The sequence below is a fragment of the Eulemur rufifrons genome, chromosome 20 (assembly GCF_041146395.1).
Source record: "Eulemur rufifrons isolate Redbay chromosome 20, OSU_ERuf_1, whole genome shotgun sequence".
In the NCBI taxonomy this organism is placed as follows: Eukaryota; Metazoa; Chordata; class Mammalia; order Primates; family Lemuridae; genus Eulemur; species Eulemur rufifrons.
The window spans coordinates 25228042-25247219 of NC_091002.1; the positions used below are offsets into that span (position 1 = coordinate 25228042).

General features: G+C 49.0%; 2 protein-coding genes and 1 pseudogene across 3 annotated transcripts in view; 2 read left to right on the forward strand and 1 right to left on the reverse strand.

The window, feature by feature from the left end:
• Positions 1-2163: 2163 nt before the first annotated feature.
• LOC138400503 (putative testis-specific Y-encoded-like protein 3) lies at positions 2164-5670 on the forward strand. The gene has a single exon (XM_069495392.1). It carries the CDS (start codon positions 2214-2216, stop codon positions 3342-3344), a length of 1131 nt encoding a protein of 376 aa, XP_069351493.1. The 5' UTR covers positions 2164-2213; the 3' UTR covers positions 3345-5670.
• A 4514-nt stretch (positions 5671-10184) lies between these two features.
• On the forward strand, positions 10185-10295 carry LOC138401334 (small nucleolar RNA U13; annotated as a pseudogene).
• Positions 10296-14281: 3986 nt separating this feature from the next.
• Positions 14282-19178, reverse strand: part of TM9SF4 (transmembrane 9 superfamily member 4) — a 46630-nt gene continuing 41733 nt past the window's right edge. For both annotated transcript variants that reach the window (XM_069496505.1, XM_069496506.1), the window contains 2 exons: positions 18952-19041; positions 14282-16752 (listed from right to left, as the gene is read on the reverse strand). In XM_069496505.1, the coding sequence (XP_069352606.1) occupies positions 16603-16752; positions 18952-19041 (240 nt within the window). In that variant the 3' untranslated portion in view covers positions 14282-16602. The remainder of the gene's footprint in view (positions 16753-18951; positions 19042-19178) is intronic.

The following is a 19178-nucleotide window of genomic DNA, read 5'->3' on the forward strand; positions in this document are numbered from 1 at the left end:
GAGTTGGAGGCTGCAGTGAGCCATGATCATCCACTGCACCCTAGCCTGGGTGACAGAGTGAGACCTTGTCTCTGGAGGGAAAAAAAAAAAAAATTGTAAATGCCAGATGCAGAGCAGTCTTTAGGTTAGGTTTGAACCAGTAGCTCACACGTGATTGGCATTAGCATTCCTTCCTATTTCTTTCTGCCCTACCTTGTGTACTTGTGACTTCATCTTCAGGCACTAAAAAGTAGGTTCCCCCTTTGTGTGGGAATAGGATGCTGCCATGATTCCAGGCTCTCAGGAAAGAAGACTCCACTCCTTTCATTCACGGAAGCCCCAGGAAGCGTCCTGCTTCACTGGCGTTGATGGGGTTCTGGGCCATCCCACAAGCAGTCACCATGAGCCAGTGAGAAGAACGCCAAGACAAGCGGAGGACGGATTTCTCAAAGGAAATTTGGGGTACTGTTAGGATGAAGAATGGATGCTGGTTATACAAGACAGATGTCCACCATAGTCATGCACTGCTTGAGGCTCACAGCTAGCTGATGACAGACCTAGGACCTGACCTGACCTACACTTGTGCCCAATCACTGGGTTCAGACCAAACTGTTGAGCGGCTGACATGGCTTCACCTGACATCCGTTGCTTGGCCAGTCTCAACAAAGGGAGACACCATGTTCCTGGACCACACCCCTTGTGCTGAGATCCTCCCATTAAGGGCTCAGACTGAACTCAGTTTCCTGTGGTCTGGAGCCAGTGTTCATAGCCAAGGAATGCATGTCACTTGGTGTCCAGGCCAAGAGCCCACGGGGCCGGGGGTGTTAACAAGTGCAGGTGTTTGTGTACAAAGGGAGTGGGCTGGCCCTTAATCTCTTTGGCCTTATGCTTACTTGACAAATGACAACTGTCTACCCCAATGGGTCAGAACCCCAGCTAGGACCCCAAGGAAATCCACCTTGCCCTCTCAGAGGTGTATACCCCAGTATAGGTGTGGGGGCTCAGATGAGGAAGCTGTGGTATCCATCAGAGAGGAGAAGACTGAAGGCTTTCTGGAGGAGGTGGCAAGGATTTGCAGGCAGAAGTGGGCATTAGGCGTACTGAGCTCACAAATTTGGGAGCTGAGACCACAGATCAAGGACTACAGAGGCTGGTCCAATGTAGCCTTGGCCTACTAAGCCGGTAGGAGTGGGGAACCTGTGGCCTTCTGATTTCAAGATTATTCTTTTTTAAGCACCAAAGGAGGCGAGAAAAGCTTCATCTTTCTCTGCTGCACCCCTTTTAATAAAAGGATTTGTTATGTAAAATTTGGATTCAGTCAAAAGGCCACACTTAAGGACCAGGAAGGCTACATGTTTCCTTAGGGCCACAGGTTCCCCACCCGTGGAAGGTGAAGCAAGGTCCGCCTGGTTTCAGCCAACCAGCCCAGGAGGACCCAGCTCCTGTGGGGAAACCAGGCCGATGCGCACTCGCTCCCTGGTATGCAGCGTTGAAGACCCTCCCTTGCTCCTTGCCCCTTGCCCTAGATCCTTCCACTCCTGACCTTGCTTATTCTCCCCACATGAGTATTTCCATCACTGTCTTTCCCCACATGAATATTTCAATCACCTTCATGTGCCTGGCAATTATTGCCATTATCTGTAGCTCCCAGTTTGGGTCTCATCAGTCTTTGCACGGGAAACCTCCTGAGCCCTCTGCAGTGCCAGGGTAATTTATCCCGGGCAAGGCTGCAAGTGTTCTACAGCTGCCCCAAAGCACCACTGCAGTGTGGCAGCTGGGCGACTCCCACCTGCCCACCGCAGATCCGGTAACAGCAGTCGCTCGGCTGCTGTTAGAGGTTATAACTGTCCTTGACTGGGGTGGGGCCTGTCCCCTGGCGTCTGCTCCGTGCTGCCCCTTGCTTGGTACGCACTTCTCCCCACCTCCACGGCCAGCGTCCGACTAATCTGCGGCCGGTTCTGTCTGGTGCCTGCGGACGCGCCCCCACCAGCAGCCCGCTACCCCTCCGCCAGGCCTGCAGGCCAAGGGATTCTGGCGAATCACATCCAGAGGGGGTGAGGGGCGCGAGGGGCGGAGCCTCCCGTCCGCGGTCCCGTCCGCGGTCCCGCCGCCGCCGCAGCAGCCGCCGCCGTCGCCAGCCGCCGCCAGCCGCCTGTAGCCGCCGCCCCTCACGCAGAACCCGCAGTCTTGGGCGAGCACCGCGACCCTCTCCCGGCCGGAGGCTCCCGGAGGTGATGGCGGACAAGGGGAAGGGAGCCCGGGAAAGCGCTGCGCACCCGCGGCCGGGCCCTGCGCACCCGCGGCCGGGCCCTGCGCACCCGCGGCCCGGCCCTGCACACCCGCGGCCTGGCCCTGCGCAGGAGCGGGGCGCGCGCCCGGTTCCCGCAGTCCGGGCCCGACAGGCCGAGGAGCGCTGCCAGCCCGGCCCCTCAGCGGGCCCTGGAGCTGCTCCGCTTCGCCCTGGACGCCGGGAAGCCGCCTCCGCGGCGACCTCCTCGAGCCTGGAAAACAGCCTGGTCAGAGACGAGGCCCCAGAAACCTGTGGCGCAGACGGCCGGGGGGCACGGGCGGGAGCCAGCGGGAAGGCCGAGGAAGTGACGACGGAGGAGGGCGCCATCTTCATGGAGAAGGCAGCGCAGGAGGTGGAGAAGCAGCAGGTGGGGGAGGAGAAGCGGGAGGTGAGCGCGGAGGCCCGTGAGGCCCAGGCAGCCCAGAACCGTGATGGCCGAGTCGCGAACCCACTGGAGGCCATCCAGTGGGAGCTGGAGGCCGTGCGTGCCCAGGCCGAGAGGGCCTACCTCGGGCTCCAGCGCAGTTTGGGGCGGATGCGCAGGATGCACCTAGCTCGTAGGAGCTTCATCATCCAGAATATTCCGGGCTTCTGGGTCACGGCCTTCCTGAACCACCCTCAGCTGTCAACCTTGATTAGCCCCCGAGATGAAGACATGCTCTGCTACTTGATGAATTTGGAGGTGAGGGAGCTCAGGCACGCCAGATCAGGTTGCAAGTTCAAGTTCCGCTTTTGGAGCAACCCCTACTTCCGGAACAAGGTGCTAGTGAAGGAGTATGAGTGCAGAGCCCCCGGCCAAGTGGTGTCTATTGCAACTCGTATCCGATGGCACCGAGGCCAGGAACCTCCGCCCCTGGTACACAGGAATCGGGAGACCGTCCGAAGCTTCTTCAGCTGGTTTTCACAGCACAGCCTCCCAGAAACCGACAGGGTTGCCCAGATTATTAAGGATGAACTGTGGCCCAACCCCCTGCAGTACTACCTGCTGGGGGAGAGGTCCCCCAGAGCCAGGGGAGGCCTAGCAAGGTGGCCCATAGAGGCCCCTCCTAGGCCCTACGGATTCCAGTCTGGCTAAGTCCTGCCCTAGGATGTGGTGGCTACGTAAGACCCCCCTGCTTTCACCTGTGGACCTGGGCTTAGGCCAGTGGCGAGCACTTTGCTGTCTGCTTTCTGTTCTGTGCACACTGGCTCCTCTGCATGTTCATGAACTCAGCTCCCAGACTGTGGCCCTCATGGCCAGTCTCTACTGTTTCCACATGACCTTCATGCAGTTCTGGGTCAACATCACGTGACTGTCATAAGCCACTACATCTACACCAAGCACTCGATGCTGCGGATGTGTACTGCCATCATCTTCATGGCCTGGACCTATCTATATGACAGTGGCCTTCCCACCCATTTTTGACACAGGCACCCACAAGTCATCACTAGGATGACCAGTGCCCCTTCGAGGCATACTGCTTCAAGGCCACAACATGCTGGGCTTTATATTCATGCTGGCTGTGCTCATCGTGGCCCCACGCACTGGGTGTGGCAAGCTGAATCTCATTACCCAAGATGAAGGGTGTGCATTTAGTGCCGGCTGCCAACCAGACTTGGACATTCCATGGCTTCAGAAGCATAGGCCAGGCTACCACCAAGTGGACTTCTGAGCATCTGGCAGCACATTCTTTGTGATCATACTGCTTTTCCTGTCCCGTTTGGTCCTGTATCACAGCCTGCTATCAGCTCGTGAAGGTCTGTGCTGTGCCCCACCAATGCCTGGCTGTCACCTTCCTGATGAGTTTTACCTGGACCATCATAAGCCCTGTTGCCTGCTCCTAGATCTACGAGTACTTCAAGAACTGCCTGTGCACCCAGGTGGGCCACCTGCCAATGCCCAGGAGATCCCCTAATCCCCCAGGAACTCTACCAGGCTGGCACATCTGGGCATGTGCTCAAGACTGGAGCAAGGACGGGATCCCTTCCAGGAATCCACCTTCCTGAGCCCGAGTCACTGGACCCGCACCCAATCCAGCAGCTTTGCCAGCTTCCCTGCCTCCACATGTTTTCAGGCTGCCAGGTTGTGGGTACTGGGGAGGGGGTTTCTGGTCATGGGGCTTGTCTACACCTGCCCAGCTCTCACGTCATTTTTCTTTAAAGTGATGGCTCGGAAACAAAAACAACTGAAGAAGCAAGGATTTTTACACACGGCTAAGGAGACAGACCTTCTTGTTGAATTTGCCTCCCTTCGTCTGTCCCCAGAGAGGGAGAGCTTGTCCTCTAGACTGCAGCACTCTCTTTGCCCCCTCTGCTCCCATGCCCCACCCCCTTCGGCAAGGCCTAGAATCTTTAAAAAGGGACAGTGCAAAGGCTGCTGAACAAAGAGACCAGGAAGTTGCCAGGGGCAGGACTAGGTAATCGTTACATTTTATGCTGTGTTCTTTTAGACTAACGGTAGCCCCTGTTAGCCCCGACTCTTTTCTTCCTCCTCTACCAGGTCCAAACTCACCATGGTTTTCTTTTTTGTTTTTACCTTGTCACTAACTTGAAGCTCACCATCATGGGTTTCTATAGGTATGAGAGCTGAACTGCCTGTCCCCTGCAAGTCCCCCCACCAGGCTGGCAGGGTTGTCTGTCTCCATTTCATTTGCGGGGAGGAGGTGTGGTGACCACACCAAACCCCTCCCCATGGAAGGCCTTGTGTTCTGCTCCTCAGGGCCTGGGGAGGCCTTACCACAGTGGAGAGGGTGCTGTTGGCAGGGAGTGCAGTGAGCCAGAGACAGCTGAAAAGGCAGGACTGAGAGATGGTAGGACAGCCCCTGATTTTTGCTTTTTCCATTCATTCACCAGTGTTTTGTAAGTTAGAATAACAGAACACTGCGACTTTAGAGCTTTTCTCTCTCGGTCTGACCTTGTGTATGTAGAAAGTTAATGCTCTATGCTTTGTATTTTGCTGCTTTTAAGTCAGACCCTGTGCATCCCCTCCTGTGTTTCAGCTCGCTGGGGGATTGAGCTGTACAGGCCTGCTTGTTGCTTTTAGCTGAGAACATTCATAGGATTGTCAATGTACTTTTTCTATGCCATTTGGAAACTTATGTGACTATTCACAATTGTTATCTAGTTGCTGTGGCCTGTTACTATAACTCTGTACTTAGTAGTGCAGTTTGAATAAGGAGGTTTTGTAGGACTTACAACTGGAAGTTATTATCATGTTCTGTAAGGATAACCTCCAGAAAGAAATCTGTAACTCTAATGGTCTTGAATTTGTGCCCTAGTAGTCGTGCTGTAATTGACATCACTGTAACTGACATCACTGCTTCTAAACAGTGAAATGCTCCTAAGACGGCTTTGTCCGATCAGAGGGGATTTGTGGCACTTGTCTTCATTATATGCATGATGAAAAAATAAAAACCTTTCCGTCTGGAGAAAAAATAACTTAGATCATGTTACTCCCCCATTCCTTCCATTGGTTTAAAACAAAATGCTAATTCCTTATTGCAGGTGACAAAGTGCTGCATTTTCTGGCCCCTGCCAGCATCTCCCGTTGATCTCCCCTTTGCTCTCTGCTCCCCCTACACTCGCCTCTCTGCTGCTCCTTAAACACATGCATGTCCAGCCTCAGGTTTTAGCACTTGTTTTTCCCTCTCTGGAATTTTCCTCCTGCAGATAGTTTTATCTCTGACTCCCTCAATTCATTCAGGCCTCAAATGCCACGTCAGAGGCCTTCCCTGCCCAGCCTGTCTAAAATAATCCTCTACTCCTCCCCATCTCTTCCTTCCCTGCGTGATTTTTCTCCATGTCACTTGTAACGCTCTGAAATGATCTTGTTTTCTTATCTGCTTCCCCCTTTCACATGTGTCAGAACAGGGTCTCATCCATCTGCTATTTTACCCAATGTGGTTCAGTATCCAATATCTAAAAAATTACTGGGGTGAGTGGATGACTTTTTCCACAGTCAGAGTACTATGCCAGGCTCTGACAAAATAAAGAACAGGGCATGATTCCTGCCCAAAGGGTGGAGAAGGGGGGAGGGGTGATGAAGGGTGGCCACATAAGTTGTTGTCCAGCTGCAACACATCTGGGAGTGAAAGGGGTCGCCACTAATAATTACACCAGGCAAGAGGCCTCACTGGCCACCTCAAGGAGACAGAGCCCAACTAAGTCCAGCTTGGCATACAGTTCACCCCAGCTGTATGTGATGAGGTGGGATCAGAGGGTGGAGACTTCTTTGAAGTCGGAATACTGGAGCTGGGCTTTGAAGAATGCACAGGAGTTTAGAAAGTAGGCCTGTGGAAGGGAATTCCTAGCAGGGCAAACAGCATGAGCAAACACACTGGAGTATGAGAATGTATGATGTGTTTAGGGCACAGCCTGTGCCCTAGGTGTGGCTGCTTGGGAGAGGCGGGGCTGGATGTGTAGGCTGAGGCCACTTTCTGAGAACAGGAACTCTGATCACCGAGCCTAGGCATTATCCTGTGGATGGTGGGGAGGGGCATCCACTGTGGCTCAGAGGTGGGGTGTGATCTCATGGGGCAGCTGGCGCCAAGGGAGGAGAGTGTCTGCACTTACAGATCCCCAGCATCTTCAGTGGGAACCTTATCTGTCCATCCAGGCTGCAGCTCTTCCAGGAAGCCCTCCATGTTTGCCCCAGCCCATAACAACCTCTGCCACCTCCCAAGTACCGCCTAAAACCAGAATTTGGGCACCAATGCCTAGCTGGGCTATACCCTCTGGGTGTTTCTTTTGTGCCAAAGGCCTGTCCCTGTTGGTCCCAGGGGAATCAGGGTGAGCCTCTAAACATCCTGGCAGTCCTGGGAGCTGGTGCCCCATGTGGTTTGCCTGGCCTGTGCCTGGGGGTGGCGGGTCCACTTTGGCTCCTGCTGCCCAAATTTGGGCCCAGCTGCATCCTGAATGCCCTTAGGTCCTGGACAATGGTACTTTACTAAAAAAGGTGCTTACCTGCCCTTTCTGCTACACAGCCACTGGCATGCTTCCTTCTCACTGCAACAACTGCACACCCCATCCACTCTTCTGAGATGACTCTGGTCCTCAAAACCCACTCCTGCTTGCTCACTTGTTCATGCCCGGGGTCACGCATTTGTTTATCCACAAATATTTAGCACCACCACTAGGCATGAGATGGCTGTTCTGGTCCCTGCCTTCAGTGAGCTCAAGGGTCCAGTGGTGAGGCTGTAAAACAGTGACAATAACCACCAATGTTTATTGAACACCTACTATGTGCCAGAGATACAGCAGGATACAGCAGGCAGAGTGGGTCTCTAAACCTGAGTCAGACTACGTCCTTCTCCTCCAAACCCTCTAATGGCTCCAACCTCACCCAAAAAGAAGAGCCAACATACTCTGCCTGGCCTGCAAGGCCCTCATGATCTGACCTCTGGTCACCTTGCCAACTTCATCTCCTATGCTTCTCCCGCTTTCGATCATTTTCCAGCTACACTAACCTCTTGCTAGTCTTCAAACCTGGCTCAAGACCTTCCTGTTCCCTCTGCCTGGAGCCTTCTCCAGACACTTGCATGGCTGGCTCCTCACTTCATGAAGGTTTCTTGGCTCAACTGTTAGTTTCACTTGTTCAGGGGAAGCCTTCCCTGACCACCCTTTCTAAAATCACCCTGTCACTCTCCCTCCCCTTACTCTGATTTGGATTTTGTTATAGTACTTAGAACCACCTGATATTATATTGTATATTCATTTTCTTATCTGCCTTTTCCTGTACACTCTTAGGGACTTTGTTGTACTCACTGCTGAACCCCCTTACCTAGAATAGCACCTGGTACAGTTGGGGGCTTCATAATTCTTTGTGGGATGAATGAATGCTCCATATCTTCGAGGTTCAGGAGGTTCTTTCAGGTGGCAAGGGGAAGACAGGCAATCCTGGCAAGGGACAGCATGCACAAAGGCATGGACACCTGCTGAAGAGCCTTCCAGGGTTTGAGTATCTCTGGGGATGGGAAGTCCCTACCGCCCGAGGCAGCCCTTTCCAGGCAGTCTTGGCATTGGGGCAGTTAATGTCCTCAGGCCCATTCCTGATCCCTACTACAGAGATGGCCGTGAGGCTCATGTGTGCTCCAAGGGTGGAGGAAGGAGGCCTGGCTAAGGACGGAGTTTTCTGCTCTGGTGTGGAGAACAAACACAAGCCTCAGATCCAAGGGTTTTGCTCCCCTCCAGCCTCAGGTGTCTGCCCTGTTCTGTTTGCCTGGGAACGAACTTTGGACAAGTTCTTTTCGATCTGAGAAAAATCTGTCCCGAAACTATGGCAATTACTTGTAATCTGCAACTGCCTTGATTACAGCTCAGAGGACTTTGATATTTTCCTCCAAGGACACTATTTCAGCACAAAAATTCAGGGAAGTCCCTGGTGTCTGCTTGCCCTTGCTCTGCAGGGGAACTAAATGTTAACTTGAGTGTGTGAACTTTGAGGCCCCCACCTGCAGGCCCCACCGTCGAAGCTGACTCAGGATCTCAGGGTGCAGGGCTGCGGTTGATCAGGTACCAACGCTGGAACGTCAGGAACGCTGACAGGCCTGCAAGGGGCTGCTGCCTGCTTGTGCCAATTCCCCACTGTGTGGCCTTGGGCATGTCTTTTCACAGCTGTCAGCTGTTTCCTCATCCAAAGGAGGAACTTGGAACTCCTTAGCAGGAGGAAAACGTCCATTCCAGGGGACTGCCACTCCCCGTGCACCTCCAGGTGGCTGGCTCAGTGACAATGCTTTTGGTGGCATCTAATAGAAACTCTTAACTTTGAGTTAAACAACACCCTGTTTTTTCTTACATGAATATCCAGAGGTGACTTGTACAGGCTTTGGGGCCATTTGATTCATCTGCTCAATGATGCCTCTTCCTCTGATCTGCCATCCTTGTTGGTTCCATTTTCATTGGTGCCAAGATGGTAGCAGTAGCTCCAAGAGTCACACTGGGATGTGGCAGCTTCAGAGAAGGCTGACTGTGTCTTACCACGGCTCCTGTTAAAATGGAGGAAAACTTTCCCAGAAGCCACTGTAGACTTTCCTGGTGCTGTATCTTACTGGCTAGAACTAGGTCTTGTGCACACTCTTGAATCAGTTATTGGCAGGGGGGAGTGACTTGCTTAGACCAAGCATCAGGGGAAATGGATGTCTGCCCATGTCAGTGGGGCAGCTAAGACCATCGCCTGTAGGGGCTCACAGTCATAATTCAGCCCTTCTATGGGGTCCTCCTCACTGGCACTTTCACCCCGTGATGACTCCCAGGGTTAGAGGATGCTGACTTCTGGGCCAGCATAAGTCCAATTGCAAGATTTCTGGACCTAGAAAGTTCCTTACATTGAGCCAAGCCTGCCAAACTCAGTCTAGAGGTAGGCCCTTTAGACTTCCCTTCGGTGGGTGACGCAGGAATAAACGATTAGGCACCAGCTGTGTGAGCAGCCCTTACACTCAGTAAAACTCAACACAGTCCTTCACAGAGACCCGTGATCTTACAGGGGAAAAAAGGCAGCTGTAGAGACTTCTGTTTCTAGCCAAGATGGAGTAACAGGGATCAGGTTTACCTGGCCACCTGAAACAACCAGAAAAAACAGATAAAAAACATGTAACGGTGGTTCTCAAGGCTCTGGACGTTGACCAACAGAGGACACTGATTCTAGACTGATGGGAAACAAATGAGGTGAACCCTGATTGCCCCCAGCCTTGAGAGGGTTTTCAGGCTACAGCATACGGAGGGGGAACTAAAGTGGAGCCAGTGAATGCCATGAGTTGGGGAGACAGAGCTAAGTGTCCGGGAAGACCAAGAGTGTACAGGACAGAACACGAGAGAGGAGAGAGCTGCACAAAGAGAAACCCCTGGAGATCGGCGGATGGTCTCCTTGAATATTCAGCAGAGTATCAGCACGTGTGTGTGAGGAAACTACCTAAGGCCAGGCAAAGAACCATCAGGGAAGATCCTATTGTAGTTCGTAAGTAGTAAGTACGATGATTGGGTTTTCACACGCATGCGTGCAATGTGCCTGCCTCAAACCTTGTTACTACATCGGCAGGTTACCTGTCTGATGTGAAAAAGAAGAAAAAGAGAACCATCAGGAAGAATTAGAGGGAACAGTGCCTGCTGCTCACCTGGGTGGGGAATGTTGTTTGTTCCCACCAGCCACCATGGCCTAGGGTGTCATGGGGTATCAGGCAGGGCACTCAGGAAGGTCTTGCCCAGTAGTGGCAAATAATTAGTTCTAGAATGAGCACTGGTTGAATTTACCTAAAAAACCCTTGTGAACAAGACCTGAAAGGATTCAACTGTTTCCAAGTAAATTAAATGATCCAGAAAAAAGCTCAAGAGTTTTTATAGATCATAAATAGTATATCCAGCATGCAACAAGGTAAAATTCACAATGTCTGGCATCCGAAGATTATCAGGCCTGCAGAGTGGCAGGCAACACAATCCAAAATGAGGGAAATAATCAAAACCAACCCACAACTGAAAGAAATGTTAAGATGGGCAGATAAATACAAGTTATCCTAATTTTATTCCATATGTTCGAAAAATTCAGTATATTCTCACATGTATGGTCAAAAGATTTTTGACAAGGGTGCCAAATCATTCAATGGGGAAAGGATAGTCTTTTTAACAAATGGCGTTGGGAGAACTGGATATCCACAAGCAGAAGAATGAATTTGGACTGTTACCTTACACCACATACAAAAATTAACTCAAAATGGATCAAAGACTTACATGTATGAGCTAAAATTATAAAACTCTTAGAAGAAAACAGAGAAAAAGCTCCATCACAGTGGACTGGGCAATGATTTCTTCGATATAACATTAAAAACACAGGTGACAAAAGAAAAAAATAGATAAATTGGAATTCCTTAAACTTTCGGCTGGGTGCAGTAGCACACACCTCTAGTCCCAACTACTCGGGAGGCCAAGGTGGGAGGATGGCCTGAGCGCAGGAAGGCAGTGCGTTATGATTGTGCCTGTGAATAGTCATTGCACTCCAGCCTGGGCAACTCAGTGAGATGCTATCTCTAAAAAAAAATTTTTTTAATTAAAAAAACTAAACTTTTGTTCATCAAAGGACAGTATCAACAGAATGAAAAAGGCAACCCACAGAATGGGAGAAAATATTTGTAAATCAAATATCTGGTATAGGTTTAATATCTAGAATATACAAAGAACTAGAGCTCAACAAGAAAAAACAACCCAATTAAGAAATGGGCAAAGGGTTAGAATAGACATTTCTCCAAAGAAGATATACAAATGGCCAATAAGCACATGAAAATATGTTCAGCATCATTAAACATTAGGTGATACAAATCAAAACCACAATGAGATACCACTTCATACCCACAAGAATGGGTATTATCAAAAAATAGTAATAACAAATATTGGTGAGGATGTGGACAAATTGGAGCCCTGGGCATTGCTGATGGGAATGTAAAATGGTGCAGCCACTGGGGAAGACAGTATGGAAGTTCCTCAAAAAATTAAACAAAGACTTACCATATGATCCAGCCATTCTACTCCTAGGTATATACTCAAAAGAAATGAAAGCAGGGACTGAGACAGATATTTGTATACCAGTGCTCACAGCATTATTCACGACAGCTAAAAGGTGAAAATAACCCAAATGTCCACTGATGAATGAATGGATAAGCAAAATATCATATATACATACAATGGAATATTTTTCAGACTTAGGAATGCAATTCTGACACAAATTACAATGGATGAACTTTGAAGACATTATGTTAAGTAAATAAGGCAGGCACAAAAGGACAAATTTTGTGATTCCACTCACATGAGGCATCTGGAATAGTCAAATTCACAGAGCACAGAGACAGAAAGTAGAATAGAGGTCACTAGGGGTTGGGATGAGGGGAAATGGGTAGTTACTTTTTAATGGGTACAGAGTTTCAATTTGGGATGAAAAAGTTCTGGAGATGGATAGTGGTAATGGTTACATAACATTGTAAACATACTTAAGGCCACTGAACTGTATCCTTCAAAATAGTTAAAACAGCAAATTTTATGTTGTGTACATTTTATCACAATAAAAGAAAGTAGAGACATGGAAGATATGAAAGTAGACCTAAACCAATATCTAGAGATGAAAAAGACAATGTCTGAGATAAAAAATACACTGGATGGGATTAATGGCAGATTAGACATGACAGAAAATTAGTGAATTCAAAAGAATAGCAATAGAAACTATTCAAAATGAAACACAGATAAAAGAATCAAAACAAAACAAAGGAAAAGAAAAAGAAAAGAGCATCAGTGGTTGGACTACTTCAAGTGCCTAACATATGGGTAATTAGAATTGCTGAAGGAAAGAAGAGAGATGAGGGACGGAAAAAATATTTGAAGAAATAATGTCCTAAAACTTTCCAAGCTTAATGAAAACTATAAATACACAGATCTAAGGAGCTCAACAAATCTTAAACACAGAGAACTTGATGAAGGATCAGTTTTTTCTAAAAAAAAAAAAAAAAAAAAGAAAAAGAAACTTGATGAAAACTACACCAAGCCACCTCATAATTAAATGGCTCAAAATCAGTAACAGAGAGAAAATCTTAAAAGCAGTCAGAGAGAAAAGACTTGATACATACAGAGGGAACAAAGATAAGCACAATATCAAATTTGCAGTTGAAGGCAATACAAATGAGAAGACAGTGGAGTAAGATCTTTAAAGTACTAGGAAACAGCCAGGCATAGTGGCATGCTCCTGCAGTGTCTGCTACTCAGGGGGCTGAACGAGGAGGATCACTTGAGCCCAAGAGCAAACTATTAATATACGCTGCCTATAAGAAACACACGTTAAATATAAACAGGTTAAAAGTAAAAGGATGGGAAAAGATACTATGCTACCTTTAGTCAAAAGAAAGTGGGATTGGTTATATCAACATCAGATAAAGTAGATTTCAGAACAAAGACTATTACTAAGGATAAATCCATCCAAAGGACAATATGCATCTAACAAAATACATATAGCAAAAACAGAACTGCAAAGGGAAATAGACAAATCTATGATTATAGTTAGAGATTTCAGGACCCCTCTCGCAATCATTGATAGAAAAAGCAGGCAGAAAATCAGCAAGAATTATCACAGACTTGAACACCATTATCAGTCAACCTGACCTGACTGACAGTTATAGAACACTCCACCCAAGAACAATTTCAGCTGTACATGAGCTTTTACCAAGATGGACCATATTTTGGGCCATAAACAAGTGTCAGTAAAGTCAAAATGATTCATGTCATACAAAGTCTCTGTCCACAACAGAATTAGAAACATGCACCTACCATATACTGCAACCATTTTACTGCTTCACTTGTTCATAGCAACTTTATTTGTAATAGCCCAAACTGAAAACAATCCAAATGTCTATCAGCAGATGAATGGATAAAAAAATTCCACACAATGGACTACTACTCACAAATAAGGAATAGACTATGGATACACATAAGAACATGTATGAATCTCAAGTAAGTATGCTGAATGAAAAAAGTCAGATAAAAATACAGTGTATGATCCCATTTATATAAAGCTCTAGGAAATGCAAACTAATCTATAGTGACAGAAAGACCAGTTGTTTCCTGGGAATGATGCCGTAGTCTGTTTGTGTTGCTATAAAGGAATACCTGAGGCTGGGTAATTTAGAAAGAAAAAAGGTTTATTTGGCTTATGATGCTAATGGTTAGAAAGTCCAAGACTGGGCATGTTTCTGGTGAGGAACTCAAGCTGCTTCCACTCATGGCAGAAGGTGAAGGGGAGCTGGTGTGTAGAGAGATCACATGTTGAGAGAGGAAGCAAGAGTGAGACAGGAGGTGCCACGCTCTTTTAAACCACCAGCTCTCAGGAGCTAATAGAGTGAGAACTCACTCACCACCAAGGGAGGGCATTAATCTATTCATGAGATTTGCCCCCGTGACCCAAACACCTCTCATTAGACCCCACCTCCAACATTGGGGGTCAAATTTCAACTTGAGGTTTGTGCTGATTTCATGGGTATGTCAAAACTTATTAAATTGTGCAGTTATCAATTACACATGATTTCACTCATACACATATATAATACATATGCCTTTAAAAAGACAACTATAATATAGTGGTTAAAAGGACAAGTTCTGGAGTCCAGCTCCTTAGCTGAATACTACTCCACCACTCACCTGCCAATGCTTCCACTGCTTGCAGTTGAAGGAGTCCCACGTGTTAGAGAGGATGAGGTAAGTTGACAGTAAACTATTGGAACTGGGAATCCAAAACCACGTCTCAACTCCTACCAAAACTCATACTCAATTGCCATTTCCTGCTGGTGGGATCAGAGGGGCAAATGCTTGCAACTGGGCATGGAGGGCTGAGCAGGCAGGAGAGGCTATGGACTTGTACCAGGCAGGGAACAGCAGTGGCCTGAGCTCTAGAAAGCCTGACAGGAGACCGAGCTTCAAGGCAAACCGCTCAAGTCAACCCATTTGGGGAAGCCTGTCTCACCTTAGACCTCAAACTCTTGCATGAGATTTGAGACAAAACAATAGGACAATGGCATATTTATTTACAAGTGGACCAAAAAAAGGCATACAGGCATTTTTTAATTAAAAATAATAATGATGATGATTAAAAAAGTCAGAAAAATTGATGATGTTTGAACCCTTTATGAGGCATCCATTTCCCCACTCCCCCCCAAAAAGAGAATCTCTTAGGGGGAAAAAAATCCAAGATTTGAATGAACAAAAGACTCCAATATCGTTCTCTACAGCTTGGGTTCCCTTTTCTCCAACCCGATTCTTGGTGGATGCTGCTTGGTGCTGTGGAGTCACTGTGAGGCAAGACTGAGTTCACTGGTTTGATTGGTAGAGCTGGAGGGGTTGCTGGGAGAATGTGGGGTGGTGAGAGGATGGGCGTGTTCCTAGCTTACCCAGCGTCCTGAGCTTTGTCTCGTGGTGGGAGTGCCAAAGGGGCTGGAGGAAGGGTGAGTGGCTGCTACCTGGACCCTAATCCCTGGGTAGATGTGGTCTCTTGCAACTTAAGAGCAAATGTTTGGGACATGCATGGGGTGGGCAGAGTTTGGGAAGAGCAGGGGTTTGTGGAGGAGCCAGGCCAGCCACGTGAGCCCCCTCTTTCTAATTTAGGGAGACTGGGCTTCTTGACTATTCCTGGGAGTTGGGGAAGGAAAGACAGAACTTACCTTCTATCTTCCTTCTCACAAGCAGTTTTTTGGGTGTCCCAAAAAGAAGCAGGCAAGAACTCAGGTGAGAGGTAGAGGGGATGGGTCTGGATAAAAGAACTAAGCATGATGGACCTTGAGGCCAGGGGACATCAGGGAGGGAATGCCCTGCCACCTAAAGGGAAGGATCTGAGGTCTCCGGGCCCCCTCGTTCTGCCCTGAAGTGGGGGAGGAGAGGGTCCACCACCAGCACACTTTGTTAAGAGTGGCAACCCCCTGAGGAAAGGGCTGAGGAGCAATCCTGAGGGGTGAGGCCCCTGGCGGCCTGAGCCATCCCTCCCCAGACACAGACACGTGGATGCTTGGCTCTGGAAATACTTGGCCCCAGGTCCAGGGTTTCTTGGCACACACAGTCACCGTGACTGCAAGTCTCTTCCTCCTGTTGATCCGGCAAACTCCGGCTGCTCCGAACAGGGTGGCTCCTGCTGTCCTGGGGAACCTGGCCCCCAGTACTTCCAGGGCATTTCCTTGTAGTAACCAAGACTTGGGCTTGCTCCTGGTGACAAGATGACCCAGAGGCCTGGCTGGAAGCCCTGCCCTGGCAGCCCTGGGAGGAGGCTGGGGAGGAGAGAAGAAGGAGGGAGAGGGGCTGGCAGAGGCTGGTTGGCACTGAGGGTGCAGTCCGGACCGAGCTGTGCTTTGTCGCAGCATCAGTGGAGAGGATGGGTGGTGAGAGGCTCAGAAACCTCCCCGAAGCCCCAGCGTTTCCTCTTCCAGTCAGTCGTAGGGTGGCCAACAGCCCTGAGGAGCTGAGGTGGAGACAGTGACCAAAACCCAGTATCTTGGTGCATTTATCCATCCTGAATCCATATGTTTAAAAAAGAAGGAAAAAACCCCAAACCAAAAATAAACCTGAATAAACAGGTCAGAGAGTTCCCGCTGGAGGGAACTTTGTTAGCACTGAAGAGAAAACAACCCACGAAAAACTCATCCCCCACAGAACTGGAGTAAGATGAAGAAAAATGCACGGTTTATCTACAGGCCCTCCCGCCCCCCACGCAGCCCCAGGATCCAGGAACACTGTGCCAGGAGTTACATTCCAAACGAGCAGGAGTTATTTTATTTTGCGTGCCTGCAGTTCCCCACGCAGGGTGGCTTCCTGTCCGAGGACGCAGTGGGCCCAGCTGTGGTCCACCCCGATCAGTCTATCTTCACGGCAGCATAGATCTTCCGGACAAACATGTAGGCTGCGTAGAAGCCGATGGTGCCCGTGAGCAGCCAGAAGGACAGGACCATGAGGGCCGTGTAGCCGAAGTAGAGGAGAGAGGGGATGAACTCGACAATGTCCAGCTGGGGCAATAAGCAGGAGAGAAGAGAGTGGTGGACACTTAGTGCCACGCTGCCATGCAAACCGGGGCCCCCATCCTCCCACTGATATTATGGGGAAACTGAGGCATGGCGAAAGGAAGGGGCTTGCTCCAGGTGGGCAGCAAGGGGCAGGCAGGGCTCACTGCCCCGGCTAAGCTTCATCTGTACCAGGGCCTGTGTGCTCCCTCTCATGCTGAGGACCTCAGGGGTCGGGGACAGAATGCCGTAGCAGGAATGGCCACAGCTATTCCCTTCCTGGTCTTCTGGTCTCCAGAATGGAACAGCAACTGGGTGGCTAGAGTAGCAGTCAGGGAGCAAGTAGGAAGGTAGGAAGAGGTGTCTGTGGTTCCTAGCCTAAGGACCAGAGAGCCACCTTCAGCCTGCCTCAGCCTACACTCCTCTCCTCCCAAGAATGCTGGTCCCTTGCTAACATCTCATAATGATGTTTATCTTGGAGCATTTTTGACTCCTTTGTAACTGGGGTAGAGTTTAGAAGCTTGGACAGAGATGCTGAGGATATGTATTGTGGTGTTTGCTAGGACAATATGAGGTAATCTGGAACTTTTTTTTTTTTTTTTGAGACAGGGTCTTACTCTATTGCCAGAGGTAGAGTGCAGTGGCGTCATGATAGCTCACTGTAACTTCAAACGCCTGGGCTCAAGTGACTCTACTGCCTCAGGCTCCCAAGTAGCTGGGACTACAGGTGCATGCCACCACCCCCTGCTAATTTTCCTTTCTTTTTCTTTTTTTAGTAGAGACAGGGTCTGTTATGTTGCTCAGGCTGGTCTCAAAGTCCTGGTCCTCCCACTCTGGCCTCCCAAAGTGCTAGGATTAAAAGCATAAGCCACTGTACTTGGCCATCATCTGGAACTTTGGCATCAAGATATGCTTGGTGCACCAGGCCTGAGTGGGACCTGTGCCAGGACTCACTGGCAGACACATGGTCACAGAATGCCAGGAGCCCAGAAAAACAATAAAGAAACAAAACAATATAGTTTACTATCTGAGGCCTTCTCCTAAGCCCAAGGGTGAAGGCCACATTTTCAGGCTCAACCCCTCATCTCTCTTCATAAGCATTCTCAGGAAAGCTCCTGAGAGCTTAGACAGGCCAAGGCCCTCATTTTATACACAAGGCACTGGGGCTGGAGGAGGTGTTAGGGCACAGAAGGAAGACTGGGGCAGAAGGGAGAAAAGAGGCCGGGCGCGGTGGCTCACGCCTGTAATCCTAGCACTCTGGGAGGCCGAGGCGGGTGGATCGCTGGAGGTCAGGAGTTCGAGACCAGCCTGAGCAAGAGTGAGAACCCCCTTTCTACTAAAAACAGAAAAAATTAGCCAGCCAACTAATTTTACAAACAAAAAATTAGCCAGGCGTGGTAGTACACACCTGTAGTCCCAGCTACTTGGAAGGCTGTGGCAAGAGGAGTGCTTGAGCCCAGGAGATTGAGGTTGCTGTGATTGAGGCTGATGCCATGGCACTCTAGCCCAGGCAATGGAGCCAGACTCTGTCTCCAAAAAAAAAAAAAAAAACCACACCTAAACCAGTTAACCTGAATATGCCACCCTACTGCACCTGGTGAATAGTGAGCAATGGGCATGTCATCTGAGCAGAGCCAACAAGAGTCTTTGCTGGGACTGATATACGATGGAAAGACATTCTTTTAGCTCTAGGACTGCAAAGCTGAAAAGAGTAGACTCTAGGGTGTGGTGGTGCACACCTGTAGTCCCAGCTAGGGGTCTAAAGGCTATTTCAGCATTTCCTGCTTTTATCTTTATTAACTCCTTTCACCTTTTTTTTTTTTTTTACATGTTATTGTTCTTTTTTTCCTAGTTTCTTGAGGTGAATACGGTATTACAAGTTTGTCTTATTTCCTGTTGAAAGCATAGCAGGTGACATACTGCCTTTGAGTCCTGCCTGCTTTGGCTGTATCTCATAAGTCTGGCATGCAGTATTCTCACTGTCATTTATCCTGATGGCTTTTGTCTTCCAAACATTCAGAACACAGATTCTCTTTTTCCCAAAAAGGTGCACGATCTAGAGCAGAAACAGTTCTAGATGGCTTTGGTCCTCCCCATTGCAGGTGGGAAAGTAAGGTTCAGACCTTTGGCTTTTTCTACCAGCATCCTCCTCTCAATCATCCTGCCCTGTGAGGACTAAGAGGATCCTATCAAGGAGGGAGGTACCTTGTTAACAAAATAAAAGATGGCGTAAACCAGGACGTAGAATGCAGAGCCCCCGGAGACTAGGAAATTTCTCCACCACCAGCGGTAATCCTGAGGAGGAAACAGAGGAAGGGTCATTGCTGACTCTAGGCAGAACCTCTTCCTGCCAAAGTTCATGGGTACCTGAAGGGTGGAAGATTCTGGGTAAGAGCAGTAATATTTGGGGTGATGGAAATGTTTTACAGCTT